Source organism: Triticum urartu, chromosome 1A (genome assembly GCF_056163025.1).
Source record: "Triticum urartu cultivar PI428250 chromosome 1A, HENAU_Tu73, whole genome shotgun sequence".
In the NCBI taxonomy this organism is placed as follows: Eukaryota; Viridiplantae; Streptophyta; class Magnoliopsida; order Poales; family Poaceae; genus Triticum; species Triticum urartu.
In genome coordinates, this window is record NC_141873.1 from 576,081,294 (window position 1) to 576,104,578 (window position 23,285).

Below are 23,285 nucleotides of genomic sequence, written 5' to 3' on the forward strand. Positions count from 1 at the left end.
GCATTGGACTTGTTGGATGTGTGCATCGTGCTATGTAAAGGCCGGACATTCTTTGGATACGGTTGTATTACCTTGATATATCAATTCAATGAAATGTCCTTTATCAAAAAACATATTTTCTCCCCCCTTTTCTCTTCTTGAGTTTTTGACAAAATGAAATAATTCACTGATGTAGGTTATCCTATACCTTGTTCATCTATATAGACTTATGAAACATATATGACTTTTTTAGTAAACACACAATTTATTTTAAATAAACATAGCTCAATTAGTACAAATATACATGGCGACCATCAGACAAACATGACGGAGACAAATGTCCCAGAGACTATGCATAAAGATTAATATGGAGCCCGATGCCAAATTAGTTGTCGATCACCAACGTCACTTGAATCCTAAAATGAAGGATGTGATAAGAACAGAAATGTTAAAGCTTGTGAAGGTGGGTATAATTTATCCTATAGCTAATCCAGAAACAAGCATAGCAGTGCCCACCCAGCCTCCTCCCCGCTCGGGATTTCTGGCCGTCGGATCAGTTTTTTGATGAATTCTGGGCCGTCCGATCACGCCCTCAGATGATATCGGCCGTCGGATCACTGCTACAATGAATAGTGATGAATAGTAACCTCCATTCGGTTTTCCTTACTGACTTTTCTTACTCTGGAATTACTTTTCTGCCTCGCTGACGTGTGGGGTCACTCGCTGGTGGGCCACGCCGGTCAGCGACTGTGGCTGTGATCGTGGCTTGTGTTGTTCGTCGGCATCCTTTCCAGTGTGCCACCGCCTGTATTTTCGCTAGCCCGCCGAGGGCATTTTCGTCATTTCAGACCCAGGGATATAAAAGCCAGCCGCTCCCGTGGAGACGACCTAGCCGTCCTGCTCCTCCCGCACTCACGCCGTCCCCTCTCCTTCCTCTCTTTCTCCTCTACGCCTGCCTCCCTCCCTCCCCATTGACCCGCGCCTGTCTCCCTCCCCATCGGCCCCCTCCCCACGTCGCTCATCCTCTTGCGTCACCCGAAGGGGAGCCACCGCTGCTCGGCCCTCTCCCCCTCGGCGTCGAGCGGATCATGGCGGTGCCGGATCCGGTGTCGGGGTCGAGGGGCACGCAGGATCCAGGCGTGACGGCTTATTGGTGAGCGCGGCGGCCGCCATGGACGAGCTCAAGCCGGGTCATGTGGGCGCGTTGGTTAGCGCGGCGGCGGCCATGGCCGAGCTCGAGCCCGGGTGCACCGACGAGGGTACTAGGGGATTTCACCGTGATCTCCTCCTCGTCGTCGGTCAGGTGATGGTCCTCGCGATCCCGTCTTGGCTCCTTCGAGGCGTTCTTCTGTCATCGCCCCTATTCCATCAGGCGAGACAACAGAGACTGAAGGAGCATAACAGGGCAAGGAACGCCCCAGTGGCTGATGACTCTTCACAGTTGGGCCTAGGTGTGCGTGTGGGCCGTGGGCCTTGTGAGTGTAATAGCGTGTGTGGTAAAGCTACGGCATATATAAGCCCGAACCGTGTAGCCGAGAGGCATCGAAAAATTAAGAAATGAAACAGTAGTCTCCTTCCTATATTTTCCCCTTTTCTGCTCCTTCCCGAGTTTTCTCCCCTTGGTCGCCGCCTACCTTCGTCCCAAATCCCTAGGGTTCATCCCCGAAGGCAAGGACATTACAATTGGTATCATATTTGCCTTGTTCGATCCGCTGACCCCGCTTCCTCGAGATCAGACTGTAACATCGACCGATCGGTTGTGCAGCTGCTTCGGCGGCCGCCTGTAAATCCGAGATCGGCGTTGGTCTGGTTCAGAGAGGGTTACGACGGCTCTGTTCAAGCCAAGCGCGCAGACGAAGCATCTGATCGCAACAATGTCGGCCTTCGAAGAGCGGGTGCTGAAGGAGCTGTCTGCTCTAAAGGGAATTGGCGAGCGAGTGGCGCGCATCGATGAGATCAGTGCACGGCTCGACGATCTGGACGCGAAGTTTGCAGAGCAAGTTCAGCGCCTGGATCAGGTTCAAACCAAGGTAGATCTCTCGGTCACATCAATTGGGGAAATCCATCAGGAGCAAGTCCATGTAGCGCGCGCAATTAAGGAATCGCACAGCACTCAGGATACGGATCTAGATCGATTGGCGCAACCAGGCTGTTTTGCAGCGTCTCCGACGGCAGCGCAAGCTACGGCAGCAGCTTCTTCAGCCGCCCAGGTGCCACCGCCGCTTCGTCGACCATTCGACCCGGGCAGAGCACCGCCATCACCGCGCCTTACTGACGAACAGAACTCTAAGCAACCATGGATGCCGAAGATGGAGTTCCCACGCTTCGATGGAGAGGGAGTTCGTATGTGGCTGGACAATTGTGAAGTGTACTTCCAATTGTACCGGATCCCTGATGGCTTCAAACTGATGTCGGCCTCTCTGCACCTGCAAGGTAACGCGGCACACTGGTATCAGGCGTCCAAACACACAGATGCCTGCGCAGATTGGTCACGGTTCAGAAAAGCAATACTGCAGGAGTTCGACCTCAATGTGCACCGCAACTGTCTGAAGGAACTTCTATTGCTGAAACAGGAAGAGTCTGTGCACCAATACCACACCATGTTCAATTAGCTTGTGTATCAGGTCCGGTTATACGATGCGAGCATCAGTGAAACAATGCTGGTGACTCAATTTGTGTTGGGATTGAAGGAGGAAATAAGAGTAGCAGTGGAAATTCAGTTACCCCAGTCGGTAGTCCTAGCGGCCGAGTATGCACTGGTACAGGAGGCCGTCCTAGAACGACAGAAAATGCAGCACCACAAAGTTCAGAAGCAGTTTGGACAAAGCAAATTCACTGCACCTCGTCAGGAAAATTCCTCTCGGCCTCAATTTGCAGCAGGAGACTTGTGGAGAGCAAAACAACTCAAGGAGTTCCTTAGGGCAAATGGGCTTTGCTACAGTTGTGGTGAAAAATACAGTCAAGGTCACGTATGTGCAAACAAACCACCTTTACAGCTCAAGGCTTTGGAGGCTCAGGAAATTGAAGGGCAGCTTTCAGATGACATTCTAAATGCCATTGCGACTGAAGAAGCAGTAGAGGAAGTGGCTGCTTATCTTTCAGTTAATGCCATATCAGGGTCTGCAAACACTAAAACTATCAGGCTGAGAGCACTTGAAGAGAACAAAGTCATGTTGTTACTAGTGGACTCCGGGAGCTCTCACACATTCATTGACAGGCAATTAGCAGACAAACTGAAACACAAAGCCACTATGCTTGATAAGGCCCTACAAGTCAAAGTAGCAAATGGGGAGCAGCTTCAGTGTGAAACTGAGATGGTGGGCTTACCCTGGTGGATTAATTGTGACACTCCAAAATTTTTATTTGGTTTTTCAGCAAAAACTTTGTTGGTTTTTGAAAAGAGGCCATTTAAATTTTTTCCAGAAAACCTTCCTCTTAAAAACTTCTTTGGCAAGGATTTTTATTTTTGTATCTTCTTCAAACTATGGTGTTTGATCATTTAAAACTCTTTCTCTGATGGTTCCCTTCTCAAAGTATATTTTTGGAAATTATTCTTTTTCTTATAAAAAGAACTCTGTGAATTTTGAGGTTTTTCTTATCTTGAAAACCACCCATGGTTTTACCATGTCTCTTATAGTAAATCTTCTCAAAATCCCTCCCTCCACCTTTGAACAATCTAAATTCTCTGTCTCAACAAGTCCAAACAAGTTTTGGATTTTATTTCAATTATTTTATCTCTCAAATCATTTCTGCCAATTATTTTGAGCCTGAGTGATTTTCAAAGCAAGTACCAAGATGCAATTGATTTTTGACCTCAAACTAACTCTCCTGGATAGTACTTGGTACCCACAACCCAGAACCATCTTGATCCACTATCCCTCTTTTCAAAATTTTCAAATTTCAGTCTCTGCAAGTTTGGACCAGATTTGCCAAATTTGGTGAAATTCATATCTACACTTCTCCAAAAATTCCACCAAAATTCAGGCAACCTCTAGTTGCAATGATAGACCTCTCCACCAAAAATCAGCTCAAGGAAAAATCCCTACATGCCAGAGTCATTCTGTCGAACACTTGGCATGCACTGTTTTTGTTCATATTCAGTAAATTCAGAGTTTCAGTGTCGTTTCCCCGACAGAACTTCAGTCACATGCCCACTGTGCATTTGGCTCGATGCTCGCAGCCCCTTCCTCTTGTCCGGAGCTTCACACACGCGCTTGGCGCCTTCCTGGCGTCGGTGGCGCCCTGGGCCGCCTGCGCCGGCGTGCTTTGTGGCGGCAGAACCACCGTAACGGCCGACAGGGGGCAACACCGCGGCAGAACGCCGTTCGGCGCCGCCCAATCCTCCTGGTAGCTCCGCGTGGCCATCTCCTTGCCAGCGCACACATGCAGCACCATCGCCGTGGCCTGGCACGCGCAGAGCGCGTTCTCTGCCGCCAATGGGCCGTGCTGCCGTTCCGTCGAGGGCAGGCCGTAACCCTCCCTCCCATGCTGAGTTGGACCCTGTAATGGCACCACTGCTCCACCTAGGCGTTGCTCAAGCTCCTAAGCCGACCGTCCCGCCACAGCGCCGCCGTAATCACCCGCCGGACTTATCCGTTCACGGCAACCGCCTCGGGCCGGCTATAAATAGCACCCCCGAGCTTGCTCTCGTCCCCGCACAACTCCACCACCTCACTAGACCCCGCCTAGCCACTGGGAGAGCCTCGAGGGGCCTTTCTTCTTCGACTCCGGCCACCTCCGTCCGCCTCGGGCTCCGGCAACATTCTCTTTGGTGAGAACTCCTCCGCCGCCCTGCTCTTGCCCGTAGCCCCGTACCACCTCCAGTAGGCTAACCCCCACTCCAATTTGATCTTCACAGCTCTCTCCGACGAGGTCCGCAACCACCCGAATCGCCGTCCGCCGGAGCCAGCGTCGCCGCCGACGTGGTACTCGCCGGCGACCACCACCACCTCCCACAGACGTGGAATGGCGCCCTGAACACGGAGGTACTCTCCGATCTCCCTGCCTCACCGTGGATCGCCGCCGGCGACCACCGCGGCTCTCGGGCACCGTCGAGCTCTGCCGCCTCTTTTGAAATTTCAAACCTGACGGGCGGGACCCGCCTGTCAGCCTCTCTGATCTTTTAAACGAACCGTTTTCTGAAAACGTCTTCTGCCAAAGTACGTCATCCCTCTGGGCCGGCATATTCTTTATCGAAGCGTTTTCTGTTTTTATAAGTTAAACCCTGGAAACTTTCTGTTTCATTACAGATGAGTCCCTGGACAAAAACCTTTATAACTTTTAAACAAAAATATATTTTTGATTGATTCTTTTTCTGTCCTCTTTAGAATTTTGTCTAGTTTTTTATCAGATTTATTTGAAAAAAATATTTGGAATAATTTTTGTGCACCTCTCGGTATTTACGTTAGCGCGTGTGTTTTCTTTATACCGTAGATACCGAAGGAGGTGACGGAACCGCAAACTTCACCGAGCTAGGCTCCGACTACTCTGAACCAGGCAAGCATGTTTGAACTTTTGATATGATGATTGTTTTGGCATGTTGCATTAAGTAGTTTCATGGCATGTTGATGAGCATACCGACGAATGTCGTGTTACATGCAACGATGAGGCAAGTGAGTTTCGAAAATCCATAAGTGGATGGATGTGAGTATGCATGGCCATGTGTTGGCATGAGGATGGGTAAGATGGCAGTGTTGCAGCATGCCAGTCTTATGCCAGACTATATGACTTCAGTGTCAACCCGTATCGATCCAGTTCCTTCCACTTTTCCTTCCCTGTACTACCACATGTTTTCCGCAAGGAATATGGCTTAGTAAGTTGCAAACCGCTTTCTTGGTACACACCAAAAGGAGAGGCCGTGATGATGGTTCCATGGCCCTGGATTAAAGCCAGTCATCCGGTCAGGGGGCATGGGTGTTTCCGGTTGGGACCGAGAGGGGGGCACCCCTTAGAGCGCGCGTATATAAATTTGATCCCATGCTATTCGAGATTGTGATCTCCCCGTCTCAAAAGTTTTTCTTGGACGATGTCTAGGGTGATTCCTGGCATCGAGAGGTAGGATGGGTGTGTACTGGTTAGCTGTGTTTTCTTCCGAAATACCGTAAACGGAACTAGTCCTTCGTGACTACGGAAATCCGTTGGCTGTGGGAAAATTTTTCGTACAAACTCTGCAGAGTCATATATTCCTTTGAATCGTCTATTCCATGTCCAAGTTCGGTATTATCTTATCCTGACAAATGTCAGTTTTGATGACAGAGACTCCGGTGAATCACATGAGTGCTAAGTCCGGTTAAATGTTTATTCCTGTGGATGGACTAACCCGTTTATTATCATGAATTGAATATTTATTATGAGTATTACTTACTTGTGAATAAAAGCCTTTTCTGCGATGTCGCTCAGACGTCCGACTGTGGCATTGTTATTATTTACTTTCAATAAAAGCCCTTTCTGCGATGTCGCTCAGACGTCCGACTGTGGCATTGTTATTATTTACTTTCAATGAAAGCCCTTTCTGCGATGTCGCTCAGACGTCCGACTATGGCATTGTTATTATTTACTTTCAATAAAAGCCCTTTCTGCGATGTCGCTCAGACGTCCGACTGCGGCAGTACTGTTATTTACTTTCAATATAAGCCCTTTCTGTGATGTTGTCCCGACGTCCGACTGTGGCACGCATGTCTTTTATTTTCAGTTTAAGCCCTTTACGTGGTGTCGCTTAGACGCCCGACTGCGGCATGATCTTTATTTATTTGTTCACCCTTTGAGGCGTCGCTTCAGACACCCGATCGGTTTCCTATTATTTTCTTTTTGTTGGGTTTTCAGGCGGACTACCGCCGATTCCCTTTTTACTTACCTTGCTTGCTAAATTTTGAATGTGCATTGGTAAATTAATCATGACGCATCCATGAATGCATTTGTTATATCTTACGTCCGAACTGTCTTGCGAGTACTTTCAGAGTACTCACCTGGCTTGTTGATTTGGCCAGATGCTGACGAAGGCGATCTCATGGATGAAGAATTTGATAGCGAGTCCGACGCCTAGAGGAATCCCAGTCAGTCTCGTGCGACCCTAGATTTGGTCACTGTATTATATCCGCTTCCGCTACCAAATAAATTCATCGAGCCTCACCTCGACGCTCGATGAGATGCCAGTTTTAGAGTCATGTATCTCACTCCCCGCTGTGTTTTTCCACCACCACCCTATCCTCGAGTCAGTAGTATGCCTCCACACCACTGTGTCATGTCCGCCATTATGTATAATTATTGGCGTGCTTGTAATAATTTGGTTGAGCAACCGTAGCTCGACCCTGTAATATATTTTATGCTACTGGCTTATTGTATCAAGAATTTGTCTACCGGTAAGGAGGATTTTTCTCATACTGGACTCAAAAGATTGGTTTCTCAATAAACATTTTTATTGGAAAACCGGTCGTGACATTAATGGACACACCTTCACTTCTGATATGAAGGTGGTGGACTTGGGAGGGTATGATGCTATTCTAGGAATGGATTGGTTGGCCCAGTGGGGATCTATGGTCTGTCATTGGGAAGAGAAGTGGCTACAGTTTGACAGAAATGGACAACAGATCAGGTTGGAGGGCATTGTGGAGAAACAACAAACTGAGATTCAAGCTATCACTGTGGAACAAATTCTCAAATGGCAAAAAGGGAATGATATTTGGGCTACTGCAGTTGTCTCCCCAACTTTGCACACCGAGAATCATGAAGTGCCAGCCTACATTTCAACAACTCTGCAAGATTTTGCTGATGTGTTTGAGGACCCAAAGCAGTTACCACCACATAGGGAATTTGACCATGCCATATCCCTTTTACCTAGCAGTGCACTAGTTAATGTCAGACCTTACAGGTATAACCCATAGCAGAAGGATGAAATAGAAAAGCAAGTAAATGAGATGCTAGCTACTGGTCTCATCACACCTAGTATGTCTCCTTTTGCTTCCCCAGTCTTGCTAGTAAGGAAGAAGGATGAGACTTTGAGGTTCTATGTGGATTACAGAAGACTAAACACACTAACAATAAAGAACACATTTCCAATTCCTGTGGTGGATGAGCTGTTAGACGAAATTGCTAGGGCCAAGTGGTTCTCTAAATTGCATTTAAGGTCTGGTTATCATCAAATCCGAATGGTGGCAATGGATGAAGAAAAGACTGCCTTCAAAACTCACCATGGGAAATATCAGTCCAGAGTAATGCCCTTTGGGCTGACAAATGCACCTGCTACTTTCCAGTGTCTGATGAATATAATTTTCAAAAAATATGCTAGGAAGTTTGTACTCATTTTTATGGATGATATATTTGTGTTCAGTGAAACACTGGAGGAGCATGAAGAACACTTAAGACAAGTGCTCCAGACTTTGAGAGAAAATTAGCTATATGCAAAATGAGTAAATGTTGCTTTGCTACACAACAATTGAGCTACCTGGGACATATAATCTCTGACAAGGGAGTGGCCACCGATCCTGAGAAAACCAAGGCCATGGAACAATGGTCCCAACCCACCAACTTCACGGAATTGAGGGGATTTCTCGGGCTTACAAGCTATTACAGAAAATTTGTGGCCCATTATGGAATTCTTGCCAAACCCCTGACCTCTCTATTGCAGCTTAAGACATTCCAATGGACCGAGGAAGCCCAGGATGCTTTTGACAAGTTGAAAACAGCAATGGTGTCCACTCCAGTGCTGTCCTTACCAGATTTCTCCAAATCCTTCATAGTAGAGACTGATGCATGCGATACTGGGATTGGGGCTGTGTTGAGTCAGCAAGGACACCCAGTGGCCTAGTACAGCAAAGCTCTAGGAGTGCAAAATCAGAAGCTACCAACATATGAGAAAGAATTCATGGCAGTCATGATGGCAGTAGATAAATGGAGATCCTACCTAACCAGAGGGCCATTTGTCATCAAAACTGATCATAAAAGTCTGTGCAACTTAGAAGATCAAGTGCTCCATACCGAATTGCAGAAAAAAGCAATGGCTAAATTGGCTAGCCTCCAATTTAAATTTCAATACAAAAAGGCACCGAGAACAAAGCAGCTGATGCCTTGTCGAGAGTGGGACATGTATTTGCAATACAGGCTGTATCCACTGCTCAACCAGTTTGGCTGCAAGAAGTGGTTAACTCCTATGCAGTAGATACAAGAGCCCAGGAACTACTTACTAAATTAGCAATCACTGCGGAAGATGAGCCTGGGCTTTCCCTTTCTCAAGGACTAATCAGATTCAAGGGCAAAGTCTGGGCGGGCTCTAACTCAGGTTTACATACCAAACTAATTGAAGCATTTCATGATTCTCCTATTGGAGGGCACAGTGGTATTCAGGCCACATACCAGAGAGTAAAGAAGTTGTTTCACTGGGCGGGAATCAAGCAAGATGTTCAGAACTTTGTCCAACAGTGCCAGATTTGTCAACAAGCAAAACATGAAAATTGCAAGTACCCAGGTCTCCTAAACCCATTACCAATACCAACAAGAGCTTGGGAGGATGTAAGTATGGATTTCATTGAAGGTTTGCCTAAATCCAGTGGATATAATGTCATCCTAGTGGTAGTAGACAGATACTCTAAATACAACCACTTCAGTCCCTTGAAGCATCCTTATTCAGCTGCTACTGTAGCACAAGCATTCATGCAGCAGGTGGTGAAACTTCACAGCATGCCATTAACTATCACATCCCATAGAGATACAATATTCACCAGCCACTTCTGGAAGGAGTTGTTATCTATTTGGGGCCCTAAGTTACAAATGTCCACAGCCAGACACCCACAAACAGATGGGCAAACAAAACAAGTGAACCAGTGCTTGGAGATGTATTTGAGGTGTGCTGTTCATGATTCACCTACAAAATGGCACAACTGGTTGGCCTTGGCAGAGCTCTGGTATAACACCTCCTATCATTCATCCTTGGGGTGCACTCCTTTCAAAGCTTTATATGGGCAAGAGCCACATATGGGACAATTCCTTAGACCCCCAGAGGATGCTTCTCCTGACATCCAACAGTGGCTACAAGACAGACAAGCTTACGCAGAAAACTTGCAACTGCATCTTCAGAGAGCCCAGCAAAAATGCAAAGCAGATGCTGATAAGCATAGATCCATGGGAGAATTTGCAGTTGGGGAGTTTGTTTTCCTCAAACTACAACCCTATGGACAGCTTTCTCTTGTGAACAGACCCTGCCCCAAATTGGCTTTTAAATACTTTGGGCCTTTCCAAATTTTAGAGAAGTTTGGCCCAGCAGCATATAAGTTGGACCTGCCTTCAGATACACAAATCCATCCTGTGTTTCACGTTTCTCAGCTGAAACAACAAGTGCCTGATCATACTCCTGTGTTCAAAACCTTGCCGAAGCTGCCAAGACTAGACACTGAAGAACTCACTCCCTCGGAAATTCTGGATCGCAGGTTAGTCAAGCGAGGTAATACAGCTCTGCTTCAGGTACTAATTCGGTGGTCAGATTTGCCAGGAGAATTCGCTACTTGGGAAGATTATGAAGCGCTGCAGAAAAGGTTTCCACATGCGGCTGCTTGGGGACAAGCAACTTCTCAAGAGGGGAGCACTGTCATCGCCCCTATTCCATCAGGCGAGACAATAGAGACTGAAGGAGCAGAACAGGGCAAGGAACGCCCTAGTGGCTGATGACTCTTCACAGTTGGGCCTAGGTGTGCGTGTGGGCCGTGGGCCTTGTGAGTGTAATAGCGTGTGTGGTAAAGCTGCGGCATATATAAGCCCAAACCGTGTAGCCGAGAGGCATCGAAAAATTAAGAAATGAAACAGTAGTCTCCTTCCTCTGTTTTCCCCTTTTCTGCTCCTTCCCCGAGTTTTCTCCCCTTGGTCGCCGCCTACCTTTGTCCCAAATCCCTACCTTCGTCGTCGGTCAGGTGATGGTCCTCGCGATCCCGTCTTGGCTCCTTCGAGGCGTTCTTCTGGCCGGTCCTCACTTCCCCTCTTTTCCTTTTTCATTAGTTGTCTTGCAGGTAGTTCGAGGGTGTGACGTCTTGGCCGTGCGGTTTGCTTGCCGTCACCTTGGCCGCCGGCGTGCCATTGAAGAGTGTATTGTTCTGGTCCCTTTCCTAGCCCTGTGCTACCTTTGCTGGTTCCTTCCCTGCCCGATTCTGATGATTACCTAGGTCCATTTTTGCCTGTTTGGCAGAGATGTTATTAGGATTTGTTTTGCTGGTTAGTGACCAGTAGTGTTCTTCCTCTTGCAGCCAGTAGTGTTCTTCCTCTTGCAGCGGATAAGTTGTGGCTCTTCGAGGATAGCTCACATTGCTTAGTTGCGCAGGTGACTGCCTTTTTTTTGGATCCTACAGTTTTGGCATTATGTGGATTTATTTTGGCATTATATCCCATCTTGTTTCTATTGTTTTGGCAAAGTGTGTGTTTACTTTGGAATTACATGCTCATAGTATTTGTATAAGGATAAAATTTGTTCCGTCGTCACATTCTCATACTGTTTGTTTAAGGAACGGGTTCTCATGCATCTGTCTGTATATTTTTCAGCATCAGATGGGCTATTTTAGCATTTCTAGTTCATATTGGGAAATTGAGAACTATAACAAGCGTTGCTTATTTTTTTCACCCTGCATTTTGTAGAGAACTAGGAGATCTCATCTAACTATCTTGGCTGAGCTTGTTCAATTGACAAGGTATCTCTCTCATCCTGTATTTTTTCCATTCATCTTTGAAAGTACAGTGTACCTAATGTCCTAACCAATGCCATCCTATTCGTATAGGCGGTGGTAACTTCAGAATTTCATGAATGAGAATATTGTTTATATTGTCAGAAGTTCACATCATGTGCCTTCCCTTCAGTTTTCACATGAAACTAATTTTTCTCCCATGTTTAGAATTTATACGTAAGTGTTGACCGACTCTTCATGTTCATTGCCTACTTCGACATTATTTTTTTAAGAATGTCTTTTAATGGTGTTTGATCAATCTTATCAGTTAACCACACTACATGTTCTGCATTCTTGCTTTGTTTGCTGGCTATGTTTCTTGGCTGGGTTGGTGTGCAGGATAATATGGGTGAATTAACAATCAAAAATGAAAAACGGTACAGGGCTAGGGGTTAGACAGTGGTGAATTAACACACTATTAGTGACAAAGTAAAAAGAAACCGGTTCCGAGTATTCGGGTTGCAGGTTCTGAGGTGTGATCGTTGAGGTGGGGTAGCAAATATAGTTAGCAGTATTGTATCCTAACCTGGAGAACATCCATTTACTAATTTTGGCTCCGGAGTTCTGTTAGTGAATTAGAAAATAGTGAGCCCCTGCTCTGAGGCCAAGGTACGCCAATGATCGTCCAAGTTACGCCAATGATCAAAAGAACACCTGAATGAAAAAAAGTTCTTCCATTTGCAGCGAACTTTCAGTAGATATCGTCTCTATTTCTTTTACATGTGGATATTGTTGTTTCAAAGCAAATTTCACCATTAAGTTTTACCAGGTTTTGTTACCTATAATCTGTTTTTTATTAGGTTCTTTTTTTTGGTTTTATCAGGTTTTGTTACCTATAATCTGTTTTTATCAGTTTTTCTTGCTTATTCTCTCTAATCAGAAAAGGAGCCTAAAAATCTGCATTTACATTTGCAGATACGGCAGGAAAGTACAGCTTATCCACAGACACCAATTGGGAGAGGTACAGCATATGCATTTCAAAGAGAACTGGACTCTGCTATTTCTGATTTCACCAAGGTTGAAATTTTAAATTCAGAACTTCAGTGATGCTTACTGTTCTCTTTCCTTGACAATGTTTGCACAATATATATATATTTTAGAGACAGTAAATATTTGTGCCTTGTGAGAATAGGTCTGCTGTCAAGTGACATCATGCAACATAGATTTAGAACGAAGATTATGATATGTTTCTGTACAACGACTACTGGATCGATAGTACAAAATAAATAGCTTGAATGGATTTAGCATTAAGAAAAAAATAAGATATGGAAATTCTAAAGCTACCCTTCTTGTGGATCGACTGATAAATCCATGTAATATTTTGAGAAAGAGTTAAATCTGTATATGTTGTTTGAGTGCCTTTTAATTAAGATACTGGACTATGTTGGTACACATATATTTGGATGCTTGTGATTGGCTGGAAAGAACAGAAATTTAGATTTGTTGTTGGACTAAACTGAGACTGAGTAGTCATAGCCTTTTGGCTGATGCATCCTTCAGTATACCAAAACACTTGCTATTTTTCATGTTCTTGTACGCGATGGGTTTAGGACACAAACAATTATTTGTTTTATCTATGAAAAACTTTTGCTTCAAGATTACAATGTGTTGAATGCCTTTCGTGCTTAGTTAAAGTATAAGTACTGCTTATATGTGATTTCAGTTCAGCTTGACCAATTTTCTTTGCTCTGCTTTTTCCCTCCCTCTCCACTGAATATGAACATGTTCAAAATAAAATGCGCATTAACACTTATGAGAGTAACCATATTTTATTTTTGTTGGGACTCTTCTCTCTAGGTTTGCGTTGATCCCACTCTCTTGCATTTTTGCTTTCACAATTACTAGGACTCCAGTAATAACCACATTATGAAATGGGCGATAATCAGCGACTCTATTTACATCAGTGATGACGAAGGTATGGGTGTATATATAGAGTACCAGTGTCGTCTCTAATTCCTATTAACGATGTCGTATCCGACGCTGGTTGTCTCAAATATTCAGGTAAGCGCTGCCATAAACGCCAACGTGCCAAAAAGACAAGGGGTCGAGCTCCATGTAGCAAACCATGTCTTTGTGAGAGGACCTTAACAAGAGGTAGCATGCTGGCCTTATGCCATTGTTCAATACTTTGCATGTTAGATGAACTCTTACACACCATTGTTCAATAGATTGTTCTTCGCAAGTTAGACTGAACTCTTACGCATAGGACCAATATGGTGCGAACTATGGGGCAAACCATCACTCACTATCCACAAGCGGTCAGTTAAAAGAACATAACCGTATTATCCATGATTTTTTTGGCTATGGCTTGATTGCTTAAACTAAATACTCGCAGCAGGTTCATGTGACGTGCCATGTGAGAAGTCGAACGTGAAGACAATCAAGTGAAGTTATCAGATAGTATGCTTTAGTTGAACTGTATAGGTGCGCTCTGGCTTGATTTTGTTGTCTAACTCTACTCTGTGTATCTAACTTAATTTGAATTGATCGTCCTGCCTTAGTTTTGGAACAAAGAAATGTTACCCTTTTATTATGAGCCTCCAGATCATTTGTTGTACTGATTAAATATTTCCTACTCACCTTGGTTTTCGTATACCCAACATTGTTCTTGATTTACTTTTGGAACACAATATATGTTTCCGCTTATTCATGAGCTTCCAGATCAACTGTTCTACTGAATAAATATATCAGGTTTGCCTTTTGAGGGAGTCCTGGATTAGGGGGTGTCCGGATGGCCGGACTATACCTTCAGCCGGACTCCTGGACTATGAAGATACAAGATTGAAGACTTCGTCCCGTGTCCGGAAGGGACTTCCCTTGGCGTGGAAGGCAAGCTTGGTGAGGGAGTCCTGGATTAGGGGGTGTTCGGGTAGCCGGACTATACCTTCAGCCGGACTCCAGGGCTATGAAGATACAAGATTGAAGACTTCGTCCCGTGTCCGGATGGGACTTTCCTTGGCGTGGAAGGCAAGCTTGGCAATGCGGATATTCAAGATCTCCTACCATTGTAACCGACTTTGTGTAACCCTAACCCTCTCCGGTGTCTATATAAACCGGAGGGTTTTAGTCCGTAGGACAACTTCATCATACAACAATCATACCATAGGCTAGCTTCTAGGGTTTAGCCTCCTTGATCTCATGGTAGATCTACTCTTGTACTACCCATATCATCAATATTAATCGAGCAGGACGTAGGGTTTTACCTCCGTCAAGAGGGCCCGAACCTGGGTAAAACATCGTGTTCCTTGCCTCCTGTTACCATCCGACCTAGACGCACAGTTCGGGACCCCCTACCCGAGATCCGCCGGTTTTGACACCGACATTGGTGCTTTCATTGAGAGTTCCTCTGTGTCGTCACTTTTAGGCCTGATGGCTCCTTCGATCATCAACAACGATGCAGTCCAGGGTGAGACTTTTCTCCCCGGACAGATCTTCGTCTTCAGTGGCTTCGCACCGCGGGCCAATTCGCTTGGCCACCTTGAGCAGATCTAAAGCTACGCCCCTGGCCATCAGGTTAGGTTTGGAAGCCTAAACTACACGGCTGACATCCGCGGGGACTTGATATTCGACGGATTCGAGCCACAGCCAAGCGCGCCGCACTGTCTCGATGGGCATGATATAGCTCTGCCGCCGAACAGCGCTTTGGAGGCCGCACACGCACCGGTTTCGACCATTGATTCGGAGCCTACTGCGCCGATCGAGGATCAGCGGTTGGACGCTGCCTCAGGGGCTGCGATCTCAGAGGCGATCGAGCCGAACTCCAGCCCCGCACCCCGCATGGCCCGTGACTCCGAGGAGACGGATTCCTCTCCGAACTCCGAGCCCCCGTGCCCCTACCGATCGAATCCGATTGGGCGCCGATAATGGAGTTCACTGCCGCGGACATCTTTCAGCACTCGCCCTTCGGCGACATCCTGAATTCCCTAAAGTCTCTCTCTTTATCAGGAGAGCCCTGGCCGGACTACGGTCAACAAGGTTGGGATACGGACGATGAAGAAATTCAAAACCCACCCACCACCCACTTCGTAGCCACTATCGACGACTTAACCGACATGCTTGACTTTGACTCCGAAGACATCGACGGCATGGACGACGATGCAGGAGACGAACAGGAACCAGCACCTATAGGGCGCTGGAAGGCCACCTCGTCATATGACATATATATGGTGGACACTCCAAAGGATGGAGATGGCGATGAAACAGCGGGAGACGATACCTCTAAGAAACAGCCCAAGCGCCGGCGTCAGCGGCGCCGCTCTAAATCCCGCCAAAGCAAAAACGGTGATTCCGGCACGGGAGATAATACTACTCTGGATAGCGCGGAAGAACACCCCCTCCAGCAAGATTCAGCACAGGAGGACAGAGAAGCCAGCCCTCACGAGAGGGCGGCGGACCAAGAGGTTGAGGACGATAATTATACGCCTCCCTCCGAAGACGAGGCAAGCCTCGACGACGACGAGTTCGTCGTGCCAGAGGATCCCGCCGAACAAGAGCGTTTTAAACGCAGGCTTATGGCCACGGCAAGCAGCCTCAAGAAAAAGCAGCAACAGCTTAGAGCTGATCAGGATTCGCTAGCTGACAGATGGACTGAAGTCCTTGCGGCCAAAGAGTATGAACTCGAACGCCCCTCCAAGAGTTATCCAAAGCGCAGGATGCTACCCCGACTAGAGGAGGAAGCACCTACATCACCAGCGCATGACACGGCCGACCGGCCACCTCGTGGCCGCGACAGAGAGGCCTCTTGGCCCCCCACTCAAGCCATGCCCCGACGCCGCGTCAAGCATACTAAGGCACGGGAAAATGCGCCCGACCTGCGCGACATACTGGAGGACAAGGCAAGGCAAACAAGATCGATCTATGGATCGCGCAGGCGCCCCACGGCACGTGACGGTGATCGTCACTCCGGATGCAATAAATTCGGCCGGGCCGAACTCAATAGACAAAGCTCCTTCGAGCTGCGTCGTGATATAGCCCAATACAGAGGCGCCGCACACCCACTATGCTTCACAGATGAAGTAATGGATCATAAAATCCCTGTGGGCTTCAAACCCGTAAACATCGAATCGTACGATGGCACAACAGATCCCGCGGTATGGATTGAGGATTATCTCCTTCATATCCACATGGCCCGCGGTGATGATCTACACGCCATCAAATACCTCCCACTCAAACTTAAGGGACTGGCCCGACATTGGCTCAACAGCTTGCCAGCAGACTCAATCGGTTCTTGGGAGGACCTGGAAGCCGCATTCCTTGACAACTTCCAGGGCACTTATGTGCGACCACCGGACGCCGATGACCTAAGCCACATAATTCAACAGCCAAAGGAATCGGCCAGGCAATTCTGGACACGGTTCCTAACAAAGAAAAACCAGATAGTCGACTCTCCGGAAGCAGAGGCCTTAGCGGCCTTCAAGCATAATATCCGTGACGAGTGGCTTGCCCGGCACCTGGGACAGGAAAAGCCGAAATCTATGGCAGCCCTCACGACACTCATGACCCGCTTTTGCGCGGGAGAAGACAGCTGGCTAGCTCGCAGCAACAACTTAACCAAGAACCCTGGTAATTCGAATACCAAGGACAAAAGTGACAGGTCACGTCGGAACAAACAAAAGCGCCGCGTTAACAGCGACAGCAACGAGGATACGTCAGTTAATGCCGGATTCCGAGGCTACAAATCTGGTCAACGGAAAAGGCCATTCAAAAGAAATACTCAGGGCCCGTCCAGTTTGGACCGAATACTCGACCGCTTGTGCCAGATACATGGCACCCCCGAAAAGCCAGCCAATCACACCAACAGGGATTGTTGGGTGTTCAAGCAGGCAGGCAAGTTAAGAGCCGAATACAAAGACAAGGGGCTGCATAGCGACGACAAGGAGGAGCCCAGGGCGCTGAACAACAGTGGACAGAAGGGATTTCCCCCGCAAGTGCGGATGGTGAACATGATATACGCAACCCACATCCCCAAGAGGGAGAGGAAGCGTGCGTTACGGGACGTATATGCGATGGAGCCAGTCGCCCCAAAGTTCAACCCATGGTCCTCCTGCCCGATCACCTTTGATCGAAGGGACCACCCCACTAGCATCCATCACGGCGGCTTCGCCGCACTGGTTCTAGACCCAATCATTGACGGATTTCATCTCACAAGAGTCCTCATGGACGGCGGCAGCAGCCTGAACCTGCTTTACCAGGATACAGTGCGAAAAATGGGCATAGATCCCTCGAGGATCAAGCCCACGAAAACGACCTTTAAAGGCGTCATACCAGGTGTAGAAGCCAACTGTACAGGCTCAGTTACACTGGAAGTGGTCTTTGGATCTCCGGATAACTTCCGAAGCGAGGAGTTAATCTTCGACATAGTCTCGTTCCGTAGTGGCTATCACACACTGCTCGGGTGAACCGCATTCGCAAAATTCAACGCGGTACCGCACTATGCATACCTCAAGCTCAAGATGCCAGGCCCTAGAGGAGTAATCACGGTCAATGGGAACACTGAACGCTCCCTCCGAACGGAGGAGCACACGGCAACGCTCGCAGTAGAAGTACAAAGCAGCCTCTCTAGGCAGTTCTCCAGTTCGGCCTTCAAAAAGCCGGACACTGTCAAGCGCGCCCGTAGTACCCTACAACAACACCGCCTGGCACGTTCTGAGCTAGCATAGCAATGCGGCCCCAACCCTAGCCCTCGCGATATAGCGAAACCAGCGCTTCACGTACATAACTACGCTCTTGAAATACCATGGGCACAGGGGAAGGGGCACTATCACGGCACGCCCGAAAAACGGCTTAAACCGCACCAGGGGCTGCCGGATTCCTTTTTTTCTCTTACTCTCAAGACTCCATACTTCGGATGACCCGTTCGGCAATTCAACTGCCGCACAAACGATGCAAGATCCAGGAAAGCAGACAAGCCACGCCGCATTATGGAACTCCCAGGTGGTCTCTATTGCGAGCAGTATACCTGTTTTTTAATACAATTCCGCGGCCTGCCCCTGGCCAAGACATGTTAAATAGTGCAATTTCTTTTGCTTATCGCACTATTTGTATTGTTCCGCTTTCATAACAGCCTTTCTATAAACAATGCATAGCTTTTTGTCTATTTTTTGCATTATCCTCTTTTTATATATATGTTTATTAATAACATGTCGCATCCGTACACTGTGGTACGGCAAAATATGCCAGGGGCTTCAGTACCCATCCATATGGCGTGAGAAGTCCGTACACTTTCACAAGTGCGGCACCCCGAACTTATAGCACTATATGCATCGGCTCCGAATCATGATTTGGGTCAATGGTTGGGTTTGCCCGGCTCCTATGTTTTGGTGCCTTACGTTCCGCTATATCGGCTAAGGTAGCACTAGGAGAACTACTGCGATTGTGCCCCAGTTGAGCTGGGCTGAGCACCTCAGTAGAGAAAGCTAAAACCGACTGTCATGATGAAGCGAGAGACCGGTCGCTGTTCGAGAGGTTTTTCGAGTCCTTAAAGACTTATGCCGCTTCGAGCGAGGAACCGGCTTTGTCCGGCCAAGGCGTGGATAGCGCCCCGAACTCGGTCTTGCAAATACTAGGGGCTTTGCCGAAATTTAAAATTATAGAGTTCTATGGCTAAGTGAGAGTGTTCAAGCATTATAGTCCGATTGCCTCGTTCGTTGTGCTGAGCGCCTCCCTCGACGGACCCAATCATGGGAAAAAGAGCGCTCAGGTTTATCCCGAACACCCCAGCACTAGTGGCATGGGGGCAGAAGCCGACGACTGGCCATCTCTCAATTTTTTGATAAACGGCCGCACAGAAAGTAATATTTTAAATTCAAAAGCATTTCTTAGCGCATATGAACAAGTTTTCAGCGCACAGGATAACACGAGCGAGTTCATTCAAAAATCACATCCTTGGTACATTCATCCGCCATAAGGCGGGCACCAGCTAGAACATCCTTGTAATAGTTCTCGGGCTTGCGATGCTCCTTCCCCGGCGGCGGCCCGTCCCTCACAAGCTTCTCACCGTCCAGCTTACCCCAGTGCACCTTTGCACGGGCAAGGGCCCTACGGGCACCTTCGATGCAGACGGAGCGCTTGATGACCTCGAGCCTTGGACAAGCCTCCACCAGCTGCCGCACCAGTCCGAAGTAGCTCCCAGGAAGGGCCTCTCCAGGCCACAGCCGAACTATGAAGCCCTTCAGGGCTTGTTTGGCCGGCTTGTGGAGCTCGACCAGCTGCTTCAGCTGGTCGCTCAAGGGCACAGGGTGTCCGGCATCAGCATACTGAGACCAGAACACCTTCTCCGTCGAGCTGCCTTCCTCGGCTCGGTAGAATGCGGCGGCATCAGATACGCTGCGGGGAAGATCTGCAAATGCCCCTGGAGAGCTCCGGATTCGGGTAAGTAACAAGTAGTTTACTTTTATATGTCTGCTTTGCATAGAGAATGCCTTACCCGCCGCTATCTTTTTCACTGCATCCAATTCCTGGAGGGCCTTCTGGGCTTCGGCCTTGGCAGATTTGGCAGTTTTAAGGGCCGCAGCAAGCTCGGACGCTCGCGTCTTTGAGTCGAGCTCCAAACTTTCATGTTTTTTCATGAGAGCCTGAAGCTCTTGCTGCACCTCGCCGACCTGCGCCTCAAATTTCTCCCGCTCGGTGCGCTCCGTGGCTGCTTTCTTCTCAGCCTCGGACAGCGCCTGCTTGAGGGTCGCCACCTCAGTTGTGGCCCCTACAATAAGCAGTGTACTCCTGTCATTTTTTGCAATTGCGTCTTCTTATAGGCATTTTTTCTATAAGGTATCTCTTACCTTCTTTCTCCTCGAGCTGCCGTTTGGCAAGGCCGAGCTCTTGCTCGGTCCGCTCGAGGCCCTGCTTCAGGGCACCCACCTCCGCAGTCAGTGCGGCGGTGGCCAGCAGCGAAGCCTGCATACGTATATTGACTCCTTTTTAGTTAGACTCCTGCGATATTTAATAGATCCTCTATTCGGCTTTTCTTTCGAACGCCAAACAGAGCATCAGGGGCTACTGTCTATGCGGTAATATTTTTACATATTTTTTACTTACCTCGAAGCCTGTTAGAAGGCTAGCACAAGCTTCAGTCAGTCTGCTTTTGGCGGATCGAACCTTCTGGACCACCGTACGGTGCTCCTCGTCGATGGAGGCGCCCTTAAGCACCTCCAGTAGATTGTCTGGCGCCTCCGGTTGGACGGAGGACGCCGGCTCAATAGGCTTGCTCCTCTTGGCAGGAGTTTGCCTGCCGCGGTCCGGAACCGTTGATGATTCCGGCGTGGTGTCCGGCTTAAAGCCGGACTTGGAGCCCTGGGGGGTCTGGTCCCCTTTACTCATGGAGTCCGGGAGGTCGCCTCGCGGCTCCTCCTGGACCACCTCCTCTTGCCCCGAAGCTTGTCGCGACGCCACCTCGGCGTCATCCGCAGCACAGGGGGAGGCAGCGGGCGGAACTGAATTCACGTCCGATGAATCCAGGGAGCCGCTCAACGACTCGTCGAGCCCGTCCCTGGGTGGGCTGCATGATTACATTCGACATTAGGGAAAGTTGTGCAACAAAAGGAATATCACGAGTTACTCTGGTATCCGAACACTTACGATTTCGCCGGACGCTTGGCCCTGTCCGGCCACTCCTCATCGTCCTCGTCGGCGTCGGGGGCGTAGTTCGGCGGAGGGGTTTTCCTCTTCTTAGACCCTTCGGCCTCCCCTACTGGGGCGGCCTTCCTCTTCTTTCCTCCCCCCGCTGGAGGGGGAGAGGTCTCTTCTTCCTCCTCCTTGTCTTCATGGGAGGAGTGCGTCTCGGACTCGTCGGACGACGAGTCCGACACCACCATAAGCCGGGAACTCTTTCGAGTCCCCGTGGCCTTCTTCTTCTTGGCCTTATTCTCCGGCACCACATAAGGTGCCGGAACCAGCAGTTCACTAGGAGAGCAGGGGCTGGGTCTTCGGGTAAGGGAGCCGGACAGTTAATCATTTCGGACTTCGCCCGCCAATCCTGTCAAAGGTGAGGGAGTTTAGATCCCGCATAGAGTCAAACTATGAAGAAAACTTAACATCCTGTAAAAGATGAAAATATTTTACCTCGCCAGCAGGACGCTGCGAGCTGAATCCGCGGTCTTCGGAGGCAGATGTGGGAGCCTCGGCGCCTTTGGTTAGCCCCCTCCAGACATCTTCGTACGTCGTGTCGAAGAGCCTGCTCAGAGTTCGGTGTTGCGCCGGGTTGAACTCCCAAAAATTGAAGTCTCGTTCTTGACACGGAAGGATCCGGCGGATGAGCATGACCTGGACTACGTTGACAAGCTTGAGCTGCTTTTTCACCAGGGACTGGATGCATTTTTGCAGTCCGGTCACCTCTTCTTCGTCGCCCCACGACAAGCCCGTCTCCTTCCAGGACGTGAGCCACGTAGGGGGTCCGGATAGGAATTCAGGGGCTGCGATCCACTTCGGATCGCGTGGCTCGGTGATGTAAAACCACCCTGACTGCCACCCCTTCAAGGTCTCCACAAAGGAGCCCTCGAGCCATAGGACGTTGGCTATTTTGCCCGCCATGGCACCTCCGCACTCCGCCTGGTTGCCGCACACAACCTTTGGCTTGACGTTGAAGGTCCTGAGCCAGAGGCCGAAATGGGGGCGGATGCAGAGGAAAGCCTCGCACAAGACGATAAATGCTGAGATATTGAGGATGAAGTTCGGGGCCAGATCGTGGAAATCTAGGCCATAGTAGAACATGAGCCCGCAGACAAATGGGTGGAGAGGAAAACCCAGTCCGCGGAGGAAGTGGGGAAGAAATACTACCCTCTCATGGGGCCTTGGGGTGGGGAGAAGCTGCCCCTCCTCAGGAAGCCGGTGCGCGATGTCTTTGGACAGGTATCCGGCCTTCCTTAGCTTTTTGACATGGCCCTCCGTGACGGAGGAGACCATCCACTTACCTCCTGCTCCAGACATTGTTGGAGAAGGTTGAGGTAGGAAGTGCGGGCTTGGGCGCTGGAGCTCGGGTGCGCAGAAGATGGATAGGCAAAGGAGGAAGAAGGCATAGGTAAAAAGGTGGATCCTTATCCCCTTATATGGGCGGATGCGACTATGCGTCCCCACCGGCCTAGTAAAACTCGCTTGCCTCCCAAGCACCGTGATAAATGGCGTGGTTGGGTTACCCACGTCCGTATTGATGAGAATCCAGTAAATGGGGGACACGATCTCTGCTTTGACAAGACGTGCCAAGGAAACTGCCTCGCAAAACACGCTAAGGTGGAAAAGTGAAAACGATTCGAATAAAGGCTTGGCCATAGTGTGATACCACGCTGCGGAATACGTCAGCAGATTAGATTTGTGTTAATATTGTTCTCTCTGTGGCAATACGTGGAAACTTATTTTGCAGAGCCGGACACTACTCTTGGTGTTTACAAACTTTTATGAAGAATTTGGAGGAGGAACCCGCCTTGTAATGCCGAAGACAATCTACACGCCGGACTCGTCGTCATTGAAGCCTGGTTCAGGGGCTACTGAGGGAGTCCTGGATTAGGGGGTGTTCGGGTAGCCGGACTATACCTTCAGCCGGACTCCAGGACTATGAAGATACAAGATTGAAGACTTCGTCCCGTGTCCGGAAGGGACTTTCCTTGGCGTGGAAGGCAAGCT

The 23,285-nt window shown here is 48.6% G+C and overlaps 1 protein-coding gene across 4 annotated transcripts; it reads left to right on the top strand.

The window, feature by feature from the left end:
- The first annotated feature begins 1,014 nt into the window (after positions 1–1,014).
- Positions 1,015–14,848, top strand: LOC125540054 (uncharacterized). 4 transcript variants are annotated; one of them, XR_015609897.1, is made up of 9 exons: positions 1,015–1,282; positions 10,971–11,046; positions 11,205–11,278; positions 11,590–11,642; positions 12,591–12,636; positions 13,521–13,590; positions 13,677–13,769; positions 13,844–13,933; positions 14,011–14,848. XR_015609897.1 is itself a non-coding variant. In XM_087532676.1 (9 exons), the coding sequence occupies exons 1-9, from the start codon at positions 1,151–1,153 to the stop codon at positions 14,021–14,023; spliced, it is 609 nt and encodes a 202-aa protein (XP_087388802.1). In that variant the 5' UTR covers positions 1,015–1,150; the 3' UTR covers positions 14,024–14,847. The 4 variants fall into 4 exon arrangements, 2 of the variants coding, with proteins under 2 accessions (XP_087388802.1, XP_087388809.1); XR_015609896.1 differs by having other exon boundaries at positions 14,014–14,847; XM_087532676.1 differs by having other exon boundaries at positions 13,882–13,933; positions 14,011–14,847.
- Positions 14,849–23,285: the final 8,437 nt, after the last annotated feature.

Excerpts from the sequence above, each read along its gene's own strand:
- LOC125540054 (XM_087532676.1), top strand. The coding sequence starts at position 1,151 with ATGGACGAGCTCAAGCCGGGTCATGTGGGCGCGTTGGTTAGCGCGGCG. Across the intron at positions 1,283-10,970 it reads TCCTCCTCGTCGTCGGTCAG|GTAGTTCGAGGGTGTGACGT; the intron begins GTGATGGTCCTC and ends GTTGTCTTGCAG. Across the intron at positions 11,643-12,590 it reads GAGCTTGTTCAATTGACAAG|ATACGGCAGGAAAGTACAGC; the intron begins GTATCTCTCTCA and ends TTACATTTGCAG.